The sequence below is a fragment of the Acipenser ruthenus genome, chromosome 5 (assembly GCF_902713425.1).
Source record: "Acipenser ruthenus chromosome 5, fAciRut3.2 maternal haplotype, whole genome shotgun sequence".
Classification (NCBI taxonomy): domain Eukaryota; kingdom Metazoa; phylum Chordata; class Actinopteri; order Acipenseriformes; family Acipenseridae; genus Acipenser; species Acipenser ruthenus.
In genome coordinates, this window is record NC_081193.1 from 12,264,472 (window position 1) to 12,281,433 (window position 16,962).

The 16,962-nt window shown below is 39.8% G+C and overlaps 1 protein-coding gene across 6 annotated transcripts in view; it reads left to right on the forward strand.

The window, feature by feature from the left end:
- The window catches only part of cd2ap (CD2-associated protein), an 82,933-nt gene that overhangs the window by 65,747 nt on the left and 224 nt on the right, over positions 1-16,962 (forward strand). For 5 of the 6 annotated variants that reach the window (XM_059023650.1, XM_034003540.3, XM_059023651.1 and 2 more), the window contains 6 exons: positions 644-803; positions 2,119-2,255; positions 5,147-5,256; positions 6,679-6,762; positions 7,849-8,027; positions 8,741-8,804. In XM_059023650.1, coding sequence (XP_058879633.1) covers positions 644-803; positions 2,119-2,255; positions 5,147-5,256; positions 6,679-6,762; positions 7,849-8,027; positions 8,741-8,804 — 734 coding nt within the window. The remainder of the gene's footprint in view (positions 1-643; positions 804-2,118; positions 2,256-5,146; positions 5,257-6,678; positions 6,763-7,848; positions 8,028-8,740; positions 8,805-16,962) is intronic. The other variant, XM_034003541.3, reaches the window with a different exon arrangement.

Sequence of the window (16,962 nt, forward strand, 5' to 3'; positions counted from 1 at the left end):
GAGGAAAACAGGCAGCGCTTGAAATCTGTGTGTCAAAGTTTAATTTTATGTGGACGTGTCAATATTGCACTGCGTAGCCATGATGGCCCCGGGATCACATTTTGGTCCTAAATCCCGCCCATGTTTGTAGCTATATCAATAGATCTGTCGTAGTGAAATCCGATGTAGACGTTAACACAAATTATCAAAAATATCAAAATTTAGGTCATCGTGATGCATTATGAATTATTACTGGCTTGTTAATCAAGCTCTTTAGAAGTTCTTGGCTTTTATGAAACTACATGGACAAGAACTTGTTCAACATTCAGTGAACATACTGCATGGTACTAATGCCTGCTTAGCTGAGCGATACTGTGTCGGGAACTTGTTTCAGATTTAAAAATTATACCATGCTTGAGCATTTGTTCTGAGATATTATTCTACAAACTGCACTGAGAATGTAGTAATTATTTACTGAGCTATTGAAGGTTATTGTAACAGATTTATCTTACTTTGGTTAATCTTTGTTGGATGTTTGTTTTCTTCTATTTTATCCCATGTATACTTTCTTTTTTTTTCACCATTTATGAATTAACGTTCCACTGTAGGCAGTAATAGGAGCGTGTCTTTGGAATTATGTATTGAAATCCCTTCTTTATTACAGGTGATAAACCAATCGACCAGAAGCCTGCTAAGCCTGCTGCCCCTTTGGTTCCTCCCAAAAAGCCGATCCCTCCTCCGGGGAAGGGAAACATCCTGCTCAGGACAGGATCCACAGCTCCTAAAAGGCCAGAGAAACCACACCTACCACCGCCTGTAGCCAAGTTAGTCTTTTATTAACATATTGTACTGTGGCAGAGGCAGTAACTTATATCTGTTTAAATAAAATGGATCATTGCACCTTTATGGTAATTACCAAACACCTACACAGGACTGTGATACCTACATCTGAACCAGGAATACAGTAGTCCGTCACGTATCCGACTGCAGTGGGACCAGAGTAAAGGCAGATATGTAAAAAGGCGGATGAATGAATCCTGTTTTAAATACCATTATACACAGCTGTCACAATGACTATATTCACACAATTATTGTTTTGAGATTCAGCTTTTATTAGGGAGCGCCCCTTGTTTAGAGAAATACAGGGTATTAATGCTTGTGATAGGGTAGCCATGTGAGTGCGTGCATTCGCTGCTGAGTGACAGGCAGGCGATCGAGACGGAGGTTAAATTTGATACGCCCCGCAGGCGAACAGGATTTATTTACATATCGACACACTGAACAGCTTACGTGACACTACCAGCAATGGCAGTGCATGGAGTTCATACAACACAGTGTACGAAAACTTTGGTGGGATCTACAATCTCTGAACTAATCTTCTCAATAATAAACAAACTCCAGCTACTCACCCAGCTGTCCGCGGTTTCGACTTGCTTACTTACAGTTTCTTCAATATCCAACCCTGGTTCTGGTTCTTTCACACACTCACTCACACACACTGTGCTGAAGAGCTTGATCATGGTGGATAAACGATTAGGGTGGATATTTTACGGGCGGATGCATGACGGATTACTGTATACCCATTAGTAATATGAAAGTCATTTTCAAGGCCATTCATCCCATTAGTGTTATTCATGGGAATAGGCAAGATTCCTATGTCTGTGTACATTGTACTCTGTGTAGTAACACTGTTACTAATTATCTGCTGATCACTACATTATAGATAGATACTGCGGCATAGGTGTAGAAAAAATGGGCCAGGCTTTTTAGCGACGGGCCAGCTGAGAGAATTTGATTACTGACCCTAACCCTAATCCTAATCGAAAGAATGTAGTACAATTTTATATTGGCCCGTCTTTCTGCACCAGGTAAAGAGCATAGCCCGTCTTTCTACACCTATGCCGATATTGCTTTATACTGCATACTAGTCAAAACAATGTCCCTATAAACAAAATTATAAAATCAATGTTTTGATTCTAATTGAAAGTCTTGCATATCCAGTAACTTAGAGATGAAACAGAAAATGATATACCAATGTATTCCGAACAGCAAGAAGAATACATTAGATATGTTAACTGTGGTATTTCGTACAAGTCACTCTAGTCAATTAATATTAAATCATTTTTCACTTTGTTATAGACCTAATGGAGAGGTGCCTTCTATTCGACCAAAGTCAGAATTCGAGCCAGCAATAATTCGACCAAAAGAATTTGATTTGACATCATCCAGCAGACCAAAGTCTGCACCTTGGGGGGATTCAACAGATGGTGACATAGGTATGTGATAAAAAAAATGAACAAAAAAAGCAGAATACATGTAAAACAAGTGGGAATTTTTTTTGTTTTTGTTTAAGCGAATGACTACAAATACACAGGTCTTTTTTTGATTTTTGGTAAATTTGTTCTTTACTAATATACATACAGTGCTTCCCTGCTATAACGCGACCTGTTATAGTGCGGAATCGGTTATAACATGGTAAGGTTGTGTCTCCCATTTCCCCTATAATGCAATTTGACTCAAACGTTGGGTTTTACTGTTGTTTTACATTACCGTATTTAAACCCATTTAAGTTGAAACTGGGACATATAGTACTGACAAAGCTCCTGTGCTTGCACTGTATTTTTTTTTAAAGGAAAAACAAACTGTCCGTTAATGTTACAAAACAAGTACGAAACCATACAAGTGTGTCCTTGGATTCTGTGTTCTTTATTTACAGTTTACAACATTTATTATAAAAGATATACAATTTAAATAAGTGTGGTGTGAACTGTAAAGCAGTGGAATAGCAGTTGCTATTATACTGTATATACTGTAACGACCCAGGATTTATACTGTTACACTACTGGTCTATGGACCCTGTGTATGTGTGTGCGCGTGTGTGTGTGTGTGAACAGGGAATTGGTAAGATTGCCTCACCCAGGATTAATTGACGTCCGGGTAGACGGACATGAAAGCCCATATTTCATGTTCTGACAGAGCTGACAACTAAGTCAGACAAACTGTTGTGTGAAATGTGCAAGGCTGTTTGTTGTTTTTTGTGTGGCCCAGGCTGATAGGGGCCAGGAATAATCGTCCCAATAAACTGTGGATTCGAGTACTTGCAAATTACTCAAATTGTGTCTCTTTTTTTTTTCCTTCATTTTCCATTGTAAATCATTTCGGGAACAAAAATGCCAATAATCGTCATAAGGCACAACACAAATAACGCGGTCTCTAATTATGGACCCCGAGAACCACGTTATAAGCACAGCGTAGCACTGTATGTAGAAAGAAAAGGTAATACATGTTGGTTTAAAAGTTTTATCTACCGCAATATAGACGCCCTGCTTTCGGGGAGAAAGTTCATCTAGATCCTGATAACTAATCCCACACTCAAGCAAACATTCCACACTCAAGCAAAATTAATGGCAGCATAGAAAAAAAAATTATCAGTAGTACGGCACGGTAAAAAGTACTTTGAATCCTATCTACTGTATATGGCACACGCGTTTCTTATTTCCTGTAAACACATACTCTTGGTTTCAGGTATTGGTACTCAAGCACAGATCTTATTTAATTAAATAAAGTTTTTTTTTTTTTTTTATTATTCCTCTGAGTTCTTGATTTGTTCTTGAACTGTGATGAAGTGTTTTGTAACCAGTTACCACCCCCTGCACCTTTGCTTTCAAAAACTGTGAACAGTTAATTGGCTTGTTTCTGCAATACGTTTTTCAAAAATAGGCTGCAATTTTTATTTTGTCCTTTAGGTTTTTTGCTGCAAGCTTTTTTCTTTACAGCACTGATCATTCCTGCTGCTGTGTTCATTCACAGTCTAAGATACTGTGAAATTGGTCTAATCTTTGTTTATCGAGGTCAAAGAATGCTTATGTGAAAATGGAAAAATGTTATACAATTGCAAAATCGGCCGCCTGAAACTACACACAAAGGTTCACACAAAGGTTCAGACTTGCTAAAAGCTTTTTTTTTTTTTTTTTTTTTTTTTTACTTAACTATTTTTATAGCCTAGTCATTGTCACACACAGGTTGACCAAGGCAAGCCTGGGTGGCTGCATGGCAATCCTTGTAGCTTTATTATACAACACTTCAAGCTTTTTCAGAGGTAACTTAGATAAATCACATTAAAGTAATGAAAAATTATTATAGCCATTTGTATATTTCTTAAAACCAAGAGAGACAAAAAGGCAAGTGAATGATTAGGTCATCAGCAAGTTAAATGAGAAATGGGAGGTGAGAAGTCAGTTGGCCCTACAGCAGGGGTTCCCAAACTGTAGTCCACAGTCCCGGGTGGGCCGCGGGAGCAATGACATTCTATGTATTGTTTTCTATTAATAGCGAAAAGCAGGCGCCGGTGTCAGTTGTAACTGTAGAAAAATAGTGTAGCAACGGGGTCTTGGTGGGACTGTCAATTGAAGCAGAAATTCACAAATCAGAGCTAACAGATTGCCTACCTGTAGGCGGGATGTAGCGCGAGAGCTCTGACAATAGGGCAGTGTTAAGGTCATGTGATCTTCGCTTCACTCCATGATTTTTTTGTTTTGTTGTTTTTTTGCTTTTTTTTGGGGGGGGGGGGGATGTTCCAAGCCAACTGAATGTGATTTTGCTAATTGTTTTTCATTGTACTGAGTAGTGGCGAAAAAAGTAACTTATGCAAGGCTCTCGTTTCCATCTGTATTGTGCCCATTCGTCGTTTTTGTGCATGACAGTTCAGCGCGAGAGGTAACTGCTGGACGTTTTAGTTACACAGTGTTCAGAAATTAGGATTTAAGAGTTATGTTTTTGTGCACGTTGTACTGATTTTACTCAAAGTGATTCCTGTTCAAGTATTTTTTTTTTTTTTTCACTCAGTGCATACTCTATGTGATTTGTTTTTCACAATATTTATTCAAATGAATAAAGGACAGTTTAGATTAGGTTTATTTATAATGTTACAGGTTTAAACATATGATATGTTTTTAATTTGACATTTTCCCAATAGTGGAAAAGCTAATAGTGGGCCGCAGTGCCTAATGCAGCTGAACAGGTGGGCTTTGGGGGGAAAAAAAGTTTGGGAAACCCTGCCCTACAGGATGAGGTGTCACTTTTATTTGTTGTAATTAGTAAATCAGCTAAGGCTAAAATGAAAAAAATAATAAAATAAAAATAAACTTGTGCCTTTATACCTCTTCAGATCTCATGAGTTTCAATGACATTACATCTACCTCCGAGAAACTCTCTCACCCTACCACAAACCGACCGAAGATGCCTGGCCGGAGGTTGCCTACACAGTTTGCCAGTTCTGTAAGTTATTTATTATTTGTTTATTTAGCAGACACCTTTATCCAAGGCAACTTACAGAGACAAGTGTCTATTTATTTCTTATAAATAGCCCTAATTCTTGCTGGACATAAGCACACTCTTAGCTTCTAATGAACTGACCAGGTTTTCCTACTGTGTATATAAATGACAAAGTATAGGACATTGTTTTGTTCACAACCCACAAGTGCACACACTGCAGCAGTGGAAACAGTCTGACAACATTTTTTCCTTTATTGCAATGTCTGGAATATGTCAATCTGAAACCCACTAGGGAATATCAAGTTGTAAGATTTATATATGATCAACTTTATTAGGTAAAGGATTTGCACTGTATATTGTTATTGATTTAAAGCAACAAAAAACCAAGACATGCTCATGTGGAAAGCACAGCAATTTGACCACAAGGCATTTCATTTCCAAACGGGTTGGCAAGGTACTCTATTCCTATAACGAATACGCAGTGTTCAGTTTCTTCTGTTAACAATGTTTTTGATAATCCCAAGGTGCAGATTGGATGGGAAATTGCTTCAGCACTGACAGGTTTAAAGCTGTTTTCCCACAGACACAGCAGATGCATTAGAAGCTCCACATAAAGAAGTGTAATATCTTAGCACTTCAATTGAAGCTTTAAAAAAACATGTAATTCTGACCTAGAACAATAAGTGTCTTTCATCCCTTGTGTTATTATTGTGAACAGTTACACATATATAGCAGGGGCGGCCAAACTTCATGACTCTACGAGCCACATACCAAAATTTCCACATGGTCGAGAGCCGCAAGACATGTACTATAAAACATGAAATGTTTATAGCAAGACATTTTAAATGCACACATTTCTGCAAGGAAAAAACACACATTTCTGTAAGGAATCTTTTTTACAAGCTCTTGCCTTGAAGATCAGAATGCTGGTTTATTATTATTTGTTTATTTAGCAGACACCTTTATCCAAGGCAACTTACAGAGACTAGGGTGTGTGAACTATGCATCAGCTGCAGAGTCACTTACAACTACGTCTTACCCAAAAGACGGAGCACAGGAGGTTAAGTGACTTGCTCAGGGTCACACAGTAAGCCAGTGAGTGAGCAGGGGACCTCCTGGTTACAAGCCCTTTTCTTTAACCACTGGACCACACAGCCTCCAGGTTTAAAAAGACGCATGATAAATGCACTGTATTTATTTTGAAAGGGATTACAGTACCTGCTCATGACAAGATGTAAGATATATAAATATAATATAAATGTTCTTCCTGAGTATCCTCCCAGGTTGTGATGTTAGTGAATGTGGGCATGCTTTGTTCACAAAAATATACATTTGCAGTTCACATTGTTTTGAAGTGTGTTATGTTTTGTTTTTTGGGGGGTTTTTTTGTTTTTTTTTCACGAACTGGTATTTTGTTTTTTTTAGCCAAATAAAGATATTCAGATAGAACAGGTCTTTAAACTAGAAGATGAAGAGCATGTCAAGCCAAAGTTATTAGAATTTAAAAAGGTAAGTCATAAAAAAGATATATATTTTTTTATTTTTTTTTAATAATAACAACAATAATAAAAACATGAATTAACTGTAAAACTTCTTGAGACATTGTCTTATGATCTCATCAGGTCAGCATTACTTCAAAGTGCATTTACATGAAAAACGCATCTCAATTGAAATCAGTGTTGAAAGATCATTTTCAAACTGCTCTCCACCTACAACTGTGATACCTGTTAAAAAAAAAAAAAAATGATTACAACTCAGGATTAGTACATGTGAACTGTTTTATTACAAATAAATATATTGTTCATTTGTACCACAAGGACAAATGTAATTTGATGTCTTGTTGCTTCTGTCCTTGAAATAAAAATAACTGTATGCATGTATGATATAAGGTAACCACCCCAAATATAGAAAACATTTTAAAACTATAATTCCACCACACTAAAGTAAAACAGTACTAGGATAGGACCATTTTACATCCCATTTTGTAGTAGTCTTTAGGGCTCTGGACTCTTGACCGGAGGGTCGTGGGTTCAATCCCAGGTGGGGGACACTGCTGCTGTAACCTTGAGCAAGGTACTTTACCTAGATTGCTCCAGTAAAAACCCAACTGTATAAATGGGTAATTGTATGTAAAAAAAAAAAAAAATCTGATATCTGTATAATGTGATATCTTGTAACAATTGTAAGTCGCCCTGGATAAGGGTGTCTGCTAATAAATAAATAATAATAATAATAATAATAATAAAAATAATAATAAATAATGTATACAGTGTTTTAAAGCAAACCCATGCTAAGAAAATATATACTGTAATAAACCAAGAACATCACATTTAATGATGTCTATCCTAATGAAACATAAATATAAATGAACATAATGGCCGCAAAAAGTGACCATACCTGAACTGTTGATCACCAGGTTGAAATATATTCTCTGTTTTCTCGCCATAAATGAGTCCCAGGAGATTGCAGACAATAATCATTCAAGTCCTCTAGGCGCTTTATGGATAGTCCTGAAATCTAGACACTATAAAGGGGAAATGGGGGCGGGGGCAGATATATAACATTTTCTGATTTTTTTTTTTTTTATAAATGTAGCCATCCTTCCAGATGCCACCAACACAGTCCACATCAAAACCAATTGCAGTCCATATTCCTGCTCATGATTTGAAACCCAAAGAAGCAGCAGATGATGAGAATAAATCTGAAATAGAAGAGCTCAGAGCACAAATTAATCAGATACTACATGATGTAGAACTGCTGAAGACACAGCAGAAGTAAGTAAATGCATGTAGCTGTTCATTTTGATTCTCATTATGCCTCTACTTAGATGTCAAATATGAATAAATTCTGTTTCTCTGAATTTTGTTAATGCTGTTAAAAATGGATAGTTATAGCCCCACAAGGCAATTATGGTTATTGATATATTATTGTAATTGTAGAAACAAATGTATTTGGTCTTTATGAATTTACAGCATGGTGGCTATACACATCAAACTGGAAGTACAAGTTGGTCATAGTAAAAGGATTTAAGAAGCAAAAGTAAATTACTGAAGAAATCAGCATGTGAATACCCAGCTTGATTAATATAGACTGACCCCCCCCCCCCTCCCCCCCCGCCCGCCCGCCCGCCCGCTAGGGAACGCTAAACCGTATTTGATGATGAAGCTTACAGTAGTTAGGACTTTCTTTGGATCAAGTTATTGAGATCAACAGTGTATATGTACTGAATGTGGAGGAGACTATTCCGTACACCTGGATATCACACATATATTTGTACATTTGGTGGATGTAGATCATTGGGATCTACTTGGTCCCAGTACTAATTTTGTATATACAGCCATGACAGTGATGTTTTTGTAGGCTTTCATCATTCGTATATCTTAATCCCTCATGAAGTAACTGCTTACATTATAGCTTTAACTGACACCCTAAAATTTGGATTTATAATATGAGGAATTTAACAAAAATCATCTTTCTTGGATTTTAGGAAAGAAATAACTGATCTGAGAAATGACTTGGATGAAGAAAAAGAAAAACGAATTGCCTTACAGGTAAATCCCTCCAACTTTATCATCATTTTTGATGACCCTCTTTTGTAGGATATATTTTTAAATATAGTCCTCTCTACAAAGTATTTTTCAGAATGCTTTCACCTTATTATGTTTGTTTTTGTTTGTTTGTTTTGCTTTTACCATTTTACATTTGAAAGATTGCATTGTACTTTTTGAACACTGTAGTAAGTAAACCCATATCATCTGCAATCCTCTTGTAAATGTGTTTGGTGTAAATTGATGGTAGGGTTTGAAAAAAAAAAAAGAACCATCAGGTTTTTTTTTTTAATTGTAATTGCTGACATTTCAACACCAATGTAATTTGGAGGCTTTGTGCATGACTGTATATAGGGTGGGTATTGATAGATGTCACATAAAATAATGCTTTGAAATGATTCCTTAACTTTTAATTTCTAACCAAAATAAAATACCATCACTAAAATACTCAGCTGTCAATTTGAACTTTAACCTTCCATTTATGCCTTTTTGGTTACTTCTTAATTTGAGTTGATGTAATGCACTCATACACTGCTTCCAAGAAAAGTTCAACAAACAGCAGATATCCATTTATTTAATCTTGACTCACGTGGCAAGATAAAGTGGTAGTGCACTGCAAACATTTCTTCTGTCATCAGTGCTGCATACTCTTTAATCACAGTATAGATATTATCGTATGTAGGTGTAACGTGTTTCAATCCCTCTGTTACTATTAGGAACAATTAGCTTAAGACAGTAATGAGTTAAATTAACATTGGTACAAAATCCATAATTCAGAATCTTTAATGGCAATCAATAAACAGTTAACTCCATGTTAAATGAAAAGATGTGCAGTAGAAAGCAAGCTTAATTCTTCATTTGTTCTCTTGGAAATGGAAAGTATTTAAATGGAAAATCCAAAATGATTCCCTCTATAACAGTTTCTCAATCTCCACCTCTAAGACATGGCAATATTCTTTCCAAACCTACACATTTTAAATCAGACAAAGTATTACTATTATCTGATTGAGTGCTTATCACCTGTTAGAGGGTGTACACATGATGTTATTGTTGCAGTGTGAGAACAGCCTGCACTGTGCTGGCATGGAAATCTCCATGGCTCCACTTAGTGTACTCCCAACAATAGATGTGGATGGGGATTTGTTTCAGCCCTTATCAACATATGCTTCAAAGTTCCACCTGCTCAGTATATAAAAAGAGGTGGGCCATGAAAAGGTGAGCCATTTGACACCACTACTTAATACTTTTAACTGTATTAACAATATCTTTTTTTTAACTTGATCGCTTCTTTTTTGGAAAAGTCCCTGTTCTGTTTCCGTGACCTCTTAAATAGATTGTGCCTCGGAATATAATAACATTATTGCAAGGCAGAGTTCAACAATTTAGAGGTAATGCCACAATATATAGGACTGGACAGGCTATACGGTTTTACCCTATTTTAAGAAAAACAGGATACCAGCTCCCAGCATGAAGTAAACTATTTTTGTCAGCTTCCTTCAGAAAAACTGAAAACTGCGGTTTTAAGTATATAATGGGTCCAAAAAACTCATTTTCACTGAATCCACATAATTTACAAAATCAGACTTTTTTTAAGTACCATTCCATACAACAAATGTCTGTGTGGAGCTCACAATGTTCAGCCAGTAATTGGAATGTGCCCTTTCAAGTATGAAATGTAACCATTACCTTATGGGTATTTACCTCCTAAAGACCCAATACCTGAATGTTTATATACCAAAGCTGCTCAACGAGCTCGTGGCACAGTCATGTCCCACCCCCAAGGGTACATAAGGACTGCGCTCACAGATCTCAGTGCCGTTTTTCCTGACGGGCCTGATCGGAGAGCCTGGTTCAGATAAGTACTTGTTGCTTCTGTGTAATTTTTTGTAAATTATTGTGTCTTACACTTAATTTATGCGATATTACATTAACGCTGTAATAGTTTTTCTAATTACACGTATATTGTGCACTACAGCCTTTTGTTTGTTACGTCCCGCTGCGGCCTTGTGCCCTGTGTGAAGCCAGCAGCTTGAGTCTCTCCTTCCCAGGGATCCAGCAACGTAAGTCGGCTGACTTTGTGCTCTCCGCCCAGACTGCATAGCTCCGGCTGGAGTTATTTTATTTCTTGGTTTGGGATTTAGCTAAAATACCAGACTTTTTATATTTATGTAATTGTTATTACTGTGTTTTGTTGAGAGATTTTTCTCTTGTGTGTTTTTCTGAGACTTCGCACTGTTCCGTTTTCTACCCGGTCCTACACGCTACCGACTGGTGCTCAGGTCACCAGTCCGGTACCAAACCGGTCCCGCTCGGGTCTTGACCTGCCTGGTCGATATCTATAAGCAGATTGAGGCAGCAACAGTACAACTGTGAAATACTGTACACTGCATTGCTAGCTTCTTGCATCATGCCTGGGTTCTATCCTTGTGTAACATGCAAGGCCAGTCTGTCTATGGAGGACATACACAGCAGATGCTCTTCCTGTCTGGGGCCAGAGAATGCCAAGGAGGCACTGGTGAACCACAGCTTCTGCGAGTTTTGTGCACCTCTGTCCAAGCACATGCTTAGAAACATTTATCCTGCAGCTCTGCGGAGCACTCTGCGTCCCTTACTCCTGCTCAGCGCTCTTCCCCATCACCCTCTGTTAGAGAAGTGGCTGTGTCCTCACCAATGTTAATTTTGCTAACGAAAATAGTTATGAAAATATTAGTCAACGATTCATTTTTTATTTAGTCAACAATGAAAAACACTAGGTATGACAAAGACGAACAGACAGTTATCTAGATATGACTAAGACACTGACAAAAAACAATCAACTTGACTTGGTGGAGAGTAATTGGACTCCGTTCTGTGACGCTGACGAGACTAACACAGAAGTGCTCAATTATCTGGACGACTGGCTAATTTCTGCCCAGTCTCCAGCACAGGCAGAAGCCCACAAGGAACTTGTCACCGGCCACCTTCAACAGTTAGGCCTTACAGTGAATGATGCGAAGAGCCAGCTCACGCCTTCCCAGACAGCCTCCTATCTAGGAGTGTGCTTGGACTCCAGGGCCATGCTGTCCAGTCTGTCGGATGGCAGAGAATAGCCACCTGCTTGGAGCTCTTTCAGCTCAGCAGAGCGCTAAAGGTAGTGACATTCCAGAAACATCTGGGCTTGATGGTAGCAGATTCCCAGACCCTTCCATTGGGCCTTCTGCACATGCGCCCTCTGCAGGCCTGGTTCATCAGCAGGTTTTTTCAGCCCACGTTGAACCACAGCCGCCTATCGACAGTGTCTCATCACTGTCTAAAGGCACTCTCTTGTTGGAAACAGCCGGCACATCTACGCCTAGGTGTAGCACTGGGCAGTGTCACAAGAAGAGAGATCGTGACAATGGTTATGTCCAGCCTGGGCTGCAGCACTGTGTGGAATGTCCAGGGTGCGCAAGGTGTGTGAAACTTCCAATGGCAGGGTCACCACACCAATGTTTTAGTGCTGCAGGGAGTTTACCTGGCCTTGCAGAATTTTTTGCAGGAGGTTCGAGGGGGACATCATAACAGTAGTGGCTTACATCAACCACCAGGGCGGCCTCAGGTCACCCAGTCTCCATCATGTGGCCCTCAGGCTTTTGCTCTGGGGTGACAAACTTGGCGGCGGACCTCCTCTCTTTGCCTCCCAGGAATCAACCCACTGTCCTGTCTGCTTCTCCATAAAAGTAGGTGGCGACCCGCTGGCAATAGATGCCTTGGCACACCAGTGAGACAACTGTTATAAGTCTTCCCACAACTCACCATGCTCCCGCTGTGTCTGGAGAAAATTAGGCAGGACTGGGCCAAGGTGCTCCTAGTAGCCCCTTATTGGCCCAGGAGACTGGTTCTCAACCCTGATGGAGCTCCTGAGTGGCCAGCCGTGGAGATTGCCAAAGTGCCACGACCTGCTCAGTCAGGCACGGGGGACCTTCTGGCATCCCGACCCTTTGAGTCTGCAGCTCTGGGTCTGGCCCCTGAACGGCTGCATTTGAGCCGTCTGGGTCTTTCTAATAGGGTCATTGACACCCTGCAGAATAGCAGTGCACCGTCCACGCGTTCCCGGTACGGGTAAAAGTGGGGTTGTTTTCCAGACATGGTGTCTACATCATGGGTTCGACCCCACGACCTGTCCCATGGCAGTTATACTGCAATTTGTGCAGGACCTTCTTGACAAAGAGATATACCCCTCCACGCTAAAGGTCTTTCTGGCAGCCATTTCGGCTTGCCATGTCAAAATTGACTTGGTCTCCCCAGGAGCTCACTTCCTGGCGGGACAGTTTTTAATAGGGGCTCGGCTGCCTATGAAGGACATTGTTCTTCGCTGGAAGCTAAACGTGGTGCTTAACATGCTCATGAAGCCTCCATTTGAGCCCATGCATTCAGTTGAGCTGAAAGTTTTCTCTTGCAAAGCGGCTTTCTTACTCGCTATCACCTCCGTAAAGCGGGTGAGTGAGATGCAGGCATTCTCGATAGCGAAAGCCTGCTTAATTTTCGTACCAATCCTGCCTTTTTGCCAAAGATGATCTCGGCATTCCATGTCAACCAGTCTGTGGAACTGTAGGCTTTCCATCCACCTGCTTTCCAGTCTGACAGAGAGCGGCAGCTCTATGTGCTCTGCCCAGTGCGGGCCCTGGCATACTACGTTGACAATTTTTTTGTCTGCTATGGGGCTGTCCCATGGTCAAGCCCTGTCTAAGCAGCAGCTGTCCAAATGGATAGCAGACACGGTCAGGACTGTCTATAAGCTGATCAACTTGCCCCCTCCAGAAAAGCTCACTGCCCATTGCACCAGGGGCATGGCAACTTTGTGGGCTTTATTCCAGGGTGCATCTGTCATGGACATATGCAATGCAGCGGCGTGGGCTATTCCCCGGACCTTCACTAGGTTCTACAGGCTGAATGTCGTGGATCCTCAAAACCCTGGTTTTGGAACTAGAGTGTAAAGGGCGGCTTCCCAGTTGACCCTTTATAACACAGGCATAGAGGTGAGTTTCTCCCTCAATTTTTTCACCCTAGCTACTGGTTATGGCGGCTATGTATGGTAACGCACAAGGCAGCCTTTCGGATTAGACTTGTAGCAGTCCAGTCGTTCTGCTACCTTGCCCTTGCAACAGCTTTGGTACACTCTCCCATACGGTAATGGTTACACTTCGTACTTGAAAGGCAATGTTAGGTTATTATCATAACCCTGGTTCGCTGAAATTAGAAATGTAACCATTAACCCTTTGTGGTCCAATGTCGGACCCTGTCCGACATCATCCGGAAAAAGCTGAGAAAACCATTCAGTGGCCGAGTGGGAGCGTCAGGAGCCGAGACAAGCCGAAAAAAAAAAAAAAGGGCGTATCTCATGAATAGTCATACTTGCCCCTGGCATCAAATAGGGGCGGCCATAAGAAAACAAGCTGGCTGTTACTGAATCAGCGCACAGAGAATATCACAGACATTTGCAGAGCTTTTTTGAGATGTTATAGTAATAAAATAATGACTTGGATCACATTATTGAGGAGTTTGGTGATAAAACGAATGATCAGGAGATGATTGATCGGTATGTACGACTATTATTATTATTATTATTATTATTATTATTATTATTATCATTATTATTATTATTATTATTTATTTCTTAGCATATGTGAAAGCGATAGCGAACGAAAGGGTGGGGCGGTGCTGGAGATCCCTAGTGAGTGCTTTGTTGATATGCAGGGCCTTTTAAACCCGTTTGACTGTGGGGAAAAAAAATACTTTTAAACAGCACGTCTAAAATTAACTGCGCGTGTGAAAATAAATTGGACCTGACGCGCCTGACACACACTTAATAAATGGACTGCAAAGGGTTAACCTTCAAGGTTGCTGCATCCGTTATTGCAGCAGGTTTGAAGGAAAAATGATGCTGAGATCTGTGAGCGCAGTCCTTATGTACCCTCTTTAGGAGGTAAATACCCATATTATAATGGTTACAGCAACAAATATACAGTAACTATGTTGCAATATGATGTTGCAAACAAAGTAGCACAAAGGAGCTACTCTGGCTTGTTTTAAACTCCATTGAGCATCTCTGGAATGGCTTACATCTGTGCAGCCAAAAACAACACCAAAACCACCCAAAGTTAAATGGAATTCTCAAAAATTGTTCATGATATGTAATGTGCATTTAATGTGATAGAATTGTATTTAAATGTTTCTATGATGCTCATCCAACTGTTCAGTAGCTTTTATCACCTTTTTAGTAAAGTAGGCGCCACAAGGAGTGTATCACTTTGTATAGGGACTCGAGTCCTCTGTGTACCTTTGGACATTAATCTGCTGTGTCTCCAAACCTTTCCTTTGAATGTGCTACAGTGTGTGTTAACATCCTTATATGTGAAAAGGAGGTTTGAAGGTAACCCTGCACACATTATTGACAGAAAATTGTTAATGTCTGCAGTGGTGCACGAAGCAACTTAATTCAAAATTCAGGTAGCACTGATTTCACGTTAGGATTGGTTGATGTGATGGTCATGTATAAAGCCCTTTTCTTCATTGCACACAAAGTCCATTCTGTGTTCATTTGGGAACTCTAAGTAAAACAACTAGTGCAAACTTCAGTACTGCCTGGGGATTATTTTTGTATAGTGACCTGACAAATAGACAGATTACACTTTTTAATTTGGTCGTTTTCTTGATCAGTGCTAAACCGAAGGACCTCCAGTACTAATAACACCATGTAACAATTTTATTTATTTTTTTGGTTCCTGGGTAGTAAGTGTTATTTCCTAATTGCTTATGCCTCAAAAGTATAGAAAATGGTTTTATTCCCCACAAACTTTGCTTTTGTGACCAGGACAGTGATATTTTGAAATTTACCTATTTCCAATGAGAAAACGGGCGAATGTGTGTCTTTTCGTTCACATAAAGTCAGAAAAAAACAACATATGAATCCAAATTAACATGTATTTATACTAAAGTAATACAAACATGACTACAAAAGATTTAGAAGTGAGTAGTTTTTCGAGATTTACGATTATACTGTAAATCACTTTCACGAATCAGCCCCCAAATGTAGTCTCCCATCATGTTCTCGTTATACTGTCCTTCATTGACAGCTCATCCAGGAGCCTCAAAGCCGTGCTGCTCCATAATGGTAGCAAGTACCCGTCTCTTCCCCTGGCTCACTCGGTGCACCTCAAAGAGGATTACAACAGCATCAAGACCTTGCTGGACGCCTTGAAGTATGATGAGTACGGCTGGGACCCCCGGAAGGTGCTGATGCCACCACTGCACATCAAATTGGGCCTTATGAAACAATTTGTCAGAGCTCTAGATAAGGAGTCAGCAGCCTTCAAGTACCTTCAAGACTTCTTCCCTAAGCTGTCTGAGGCAAAGGTCAAAGCCAGTGTCTTCGTCGGACCACAGATAAAGAAGATCCTGGAGTGCAATGAATTCCCCAAGAAGCTCACTAGTAAGGAGAAAGCGGCTTGGAACAGCTTTGTCGCAGTGGTTCGGGGCTTCCTGGGCATTCACAAGGCCAAAAACTATGTGGAGCTGGTTGAGACTCTGGTGAAGAACTACGGCACAATAAGCTGTAGGATGTCCCTCAAAGTCCATATCCTTGATGCTCGTTCTTGATAAATTCAAGGAGAACATGGGAGCGTACTCGGAGGAGCAAGGCGAGCGCTTCCACCAGGATATACTGGACTTTGAACGCCGCTACCAAGGACAGTATAACGAGAACATGATGGGAGACTACATTTGGGGGCTGATTCGTGAAAGTGATTTACAGTATAATCGTAAATCTCGAAAAACTACTCACTTCTAAATCTTTTGTAGTCATTTTTGTATTACTTTAGTATAAATACATGTTAATTTGGATTCATATGTTGTTTTTTTCTGACTTTATGTGAACGAAAAGACACAAATTCGCCTGTTTTCTCATTGGAAATAGGTAAATTTCAAAATATCACTGTCCTGTTCACAAAAGCAAAGTTTGTGGGGAATAATAGCCATTTTCTATACTTTTGAGGCATAAGCAATTAGGAAATAACACTTACTACCCAGGAACAAAAATTGTGTTACATAGTGTAATAGGTAGGCATGATGACCAATTTGTTTGGCATGGTTATACAGTAATCTGCAAGCACTGTAGTTACTGACCACAAAGTTTGACAGCATT